Source organism: Lactuca sativa, chromosome 7 (assembly GCF_002870075.4).
Source record: "Lactuca sativa cultivar Salinas chromosome 7, Lsat_Salinas_v11, whole genome shotgun sequence".
NCBI lineage: Eukaryota > Viridiplantae > Streptophyta > Magnoliopsida > Asterales > Asteraceae > Lactuca > Lactuca sativa.
In genome coordinates, this window is record NC_056629.2 from 16,631,846 (window position 1) to 16,636,425 (window position 4,580).

At 36.1% G+C, this 4,580-nt stretch overlaps 1 protein-coding gene across 1 annotated transcript; it reads right to left on the reverse strand.

The window, feature by feature from the left end:
* Positions 1-610: 610 nt before the first annotated feature.
* Positions 611-3,731, reverse strand: LOC111920790 (oligopeptide transporter 3). The gene is made up of 5 exons (XM_023916658.3): positions 3,113-3,731; positions 2,919-3,016; positions 2,007-2,576; positions 1,488-1,926; positions 611-1,396 (listed from the first exon to the last, which is right to left on the reverse strand). The coding sequence occupies exons 1-5, from the start codon at positions 3,599-3,601 to the stop codon at positions 782-784; spliced, it is 2,211 nt and encodes a 736-aa protein (XP_023772426.1). The 5' UTR covers positions 3,602-3,731; the 3' UTR covers positions 611-781.
* Between the last annotated feature and the right edge of the window lie 849 nt (positions 3,732-4,580).

The window sequence follows — 4,580 nt, forward strand, 5'->3', positions numbered from 1 at the left end:
ATAATAAATTTGTTACAAAATAATAAAATAAAAGACAAATAAGTGAATAAGATATTCCAAAGTTACATGATACCCGTGGAAATATAATTTGTAAGCTTTTTAGTTTTTATATTATTTAAGAAAGCTAGAATCACTTTTCTACTTGCCTCATTAGTCCTGGTTCCATAAGCATATCATAGACTGTTGACCCTTTACTACATTCAGACGCTGGTTCCTATGACAAAAAAATTATTTACTAATTTAAATTGATAATAAAAAGGATAAAGTTGGCATAATAAATTGAAGATACATTGATTTTAACCTTTTTCTATTTTTATTTATCCTTTTCAAAGTAGGGGCTAGAAGAAGATTAAACATATACATTACACAATTTTAAAAAGGTTCTAATATTCTATACCAAGAAAGTTTGTATTCCACATGCAAACAATGTTCCAAAAGTTTTTTAAGGGTTAAATACTTATTATATTGGTAAGGAATTATCCCCCAAGTTAAATATATGCGACACAGTGACAGTGGTACTATACAAACAATGCAGAGAGGGCTTTTTAGTAACTTCATGTAACTCATACAGTCATACTCGATCTCCTTAATAGGTTTTTTTAAGCAGTGATTAATGAAATGTTGAAGCAACATATTTCTAGTAATGGAACATATACACTAATGAACACCAAATGGTTAGACCACATCCATCTAACAAAATCTATGAGTAACCAAGGGCTCTACTACATACTATTACACAGTATACAGCCCATACCTCTTATTTAAAATTACAATCTTACCCCTAGAAAATTGGACATCCAGTAACATTAATCCCTTTGGCTATAGGACAAGTTGCCAAAGGACAGTGATCTGGTTTGGATCCCCACCATTTCAAATTAACACCTTCGTTCTGAAGAGCAAAAAACAGCACCACACCCATGAAAGCTGTCCCAGCATCTAAAGCAGCCGAAAGGACATAATTGTACTTCTGCCACCATTGTTTCCGGTACTTAAACACAAAGTAGTTAAAGATCATCCCTGTCACAAGCCAACTTGCAATGTTCGTAGGAGTTGCAGGCGGCATGCCAGCAAAACCATAGGAGATAACAGGGATGTTGATCAACGGAATCCATTTCTTCTCAGGGAAAATCTTGCTCAAAATCCAAACGGGAACAGGCAAGAATGCTCCGACGAGGAATAGCCATACCAGGTTTCTGTATAAACCTCCAGGTCCGAACAGTCGCTGTGGTCCGATCAGTCCCCATATCACCGAAGCATCAAAAGTAACCCTGAACTTCGGGCACGTCCATGGGCTTTCGGGGTGAAGACCTTCAATGTCACATATGTTCTCGACGTTCTCCAACATCCACCATGATGTTGCTAGATTCACCGTCCCTGCAACTAGCGTTCCCACCAACTGACAGTTTCGATAATAGAATTAGGGTTTCGATTTTCGCATATCGATTGATTTGTTAATTAATAGTAACATGGAAACATCATATATATACCTGAGCTGTGAACATGGATCTAGGTGGGATTTTCATGTAGTGTCCGAGTTTAAGATCAGATAGAAACGAAAGAGCGTGAATGGTACTGATTCGCCCGTAGATTTTGAACAGAAGATTTGCGATTGGTTTTCCGGGTAACACATAACCGATTATGAACTGTGCGATGATGTCATATCCAGGTTGCTGGTTTGTGGTTGCTTGAATGACTCCAATGGGGAGAGTAACAATCCAAGCCAAGAAGAAAGCGAAGAGAAAGCCCCACCATGGGAGCTGAACATCTTCTGCCCAGACAAAACACATTATTAGCGATAAAGCAATGCTCCCGATCAACAACACCAGGTACCACCATTGAGGAACTTGTTTGTAAGTCTTCATTAGTTTCGAGTGGATATCAAGCTTCACATTATGTGCTGCAGATCTACTCTGCTTCCATATATCCCTACAAGTTATCGATCATTGTATCAGGATTCAGAGACCAGGGCCTGTTATGTTTTAATTAAACGAAGAACAGTTGCTTACCCGCCATGAAAAAGCGCGACATGGGTGAGGGTGGCTGTGAATCTCGCGAATCCAGATCCAATTGAAAGTGCAAAGAGGGGACTCAAGTAGAGCTTACTGTAACTCTGATATGCAGCAATGTTGAGGTCGAATTGTGGGGTTAAGATTCTTGTGGTGTCGTATTTATGTCCGGTGGATGTGAAGAGCTGATTGGAGAAGATGGGAAATTTTTGTGCGTCAAATGTGTTGAATTTCCAGTAACAAAGTGGGACGATGATGTAAACGAACATGATGAAACCAGCTCCGACATTGATAATGGAAGTCCATGGAGTAACCAGTGGGCTTCCATGGTAAGCTGAAATTCCTGCCCAATCGAGGGTGAAAGCGCCGACGCCTAGCCCATGGTAACCGGAGCCGATCTGCTGTGCTGTTATACTGTTCGGAAAAACCCAACATACCCATGAGAAGAAAGTCAAGATCGGAAAAAGATAGCCGGGAAATGCGTAATATGCAAAGCTTGCAACCAGGAAGATCATGAAGAATCTCATTCTTGTCATTCCCTGTGCTTTCGTCTCCTTCTCGTGTAGCGCTCTGAAACAAAACAGGAGAATCAATTGAACTGATTTCGAATAGAAATGATTCTGTTTGATTTCACTTTTGAAAAGAGTTCGAAATTCTCCAATAAAACAGTCGTCAACTCGTCATGGAATATGGAACAACATTTTTATTTACTCAATCTCATGGAATACTTGATATTCTTGATGCCATCATTAAAGTGAAGAACATTAAAAAGTAGTCATACTTTATGAGGAAATCAAGTCCGATTCTTGAAATGTATATTTAGCAAACAAAGGTTGAAATTTGAAGTATCAGGTTTTAATCGATTGTTAAAAGTAATAATAATTAAATTGGATGAACAGTTTGAAAACATACCTGAAGAGAGACACCTGAGCAAGATTCGCCGGCCACCACATTTCCACCGGATCAACCAAGTACCTCCTCAACATTCCGGCCCATCCATATCCCACAATCTGAACAAAGACAGACGAATCGATTAAATTCTTATTTGAAATAAGAAGAATTAAAGAAAACCCATGAAGATTAATTAATGAGTTAATTAATTATACCTGAGTAGTCAAGACAATAATCAAACCACAGAGAAAATTCAAGCTCTGTCGATAATAAGCTTTCATAACAGTAATGGCTCCGATGGAGTACGCATCCCCTCCGCCCATTGAAACGCCGCAGTTGGCGAACACCGTGATAATCACATGCTCCTTCATGTTAAACGGACCCGGGTTCAGGCTAAAGCTACGACCCAACAACCGGTACTCCTTCGTCGGCAAGGTGGCGGCCATGAATTTTCCGATCGGCAAAACAGCAATTTGCATGAGGATGGCGGAGATGGTTAGCGGCTGAGTTCGGTATATGAAGAAAGTGTTTAGAAAAATCAAAACGGTGCATGAGGCAACTCCGAGTGTCCATGCCCGGAATGTCAGCACCGGTAGCGACGGGTCATCGGTTTCAGGCACCACCAGCGCCACCTCTTCCACCGTACACTCCGGTGGTAAAGGGTGACCATTTTGTTTGTGGTCGGCGTCGGCTTTTGAAGCCATTATATATGTAGAACGACGAAAGTAGAAAGCTCACTTAGTTTGAGAAATGGGGTCTGATAGTCTTCCTATAGTACATTAGTACATGGGTTTATATACAGGTGTTCGAACTAATAAGCAACTCATTAAAAGCCTCTCATTCTTTTTTATATATATAGGCACAAACATATATTTATGGGTTTACACAAAGCTTTATATTCTATATATACGTAATATTATTCATTCAATAGATTAATTTACTTTTTAGATAACATAAATTATACTCCTTTATATTACATTTTTTTACACTTTTTCAAATGTAGGTCAAATGCTTACAGTATTAATGAAATATTTTAGTCTAATTATCATATTAGATGGTATATGTATGTACCTTTATATTCAATTAAGGTAATGTGTAACTTTTTTTTCCCTTTTTAAAATGAATAGGTAATTATATTGTTATGTTTTTTTGTAAATAGAACATAACAAATAAATTACTTGAATTTGAGGAATATATAATATATTGTTATCTTGTATAGAAGATATATATCAAGTAAAATAAACATTGATCTAAGATATATTGCTTTTAGCATATAGTTATATATATATATGTAAATATATTAAATTTGTTTGTATGATAAACTTTGAATGGTAATTTATATAATATCTTGATTAACTATGGAAAAATCGTTTAAACCATAACTAATACGACATATAGCAATATATAGCAATGGTTTATGTATAATACGACATATAGCAATGGTTTATATATCTCTATCTCTATTCTAATAAATATATAGTTTTAATATTATTTTGCCAAATGTTACTCTAATATAACTTCTCATTAATATTATGTCATGTATCATGTAGATATATTAGACAACTCATTTCAAAATTCAAATTTAAATTTTCTAATTATATGTTAAATTTGAAGTTGTAATAATTTTAAATTTTTGATATATCTCTTAATTAATAATTTATTTAAAATAACTGATTAATAATT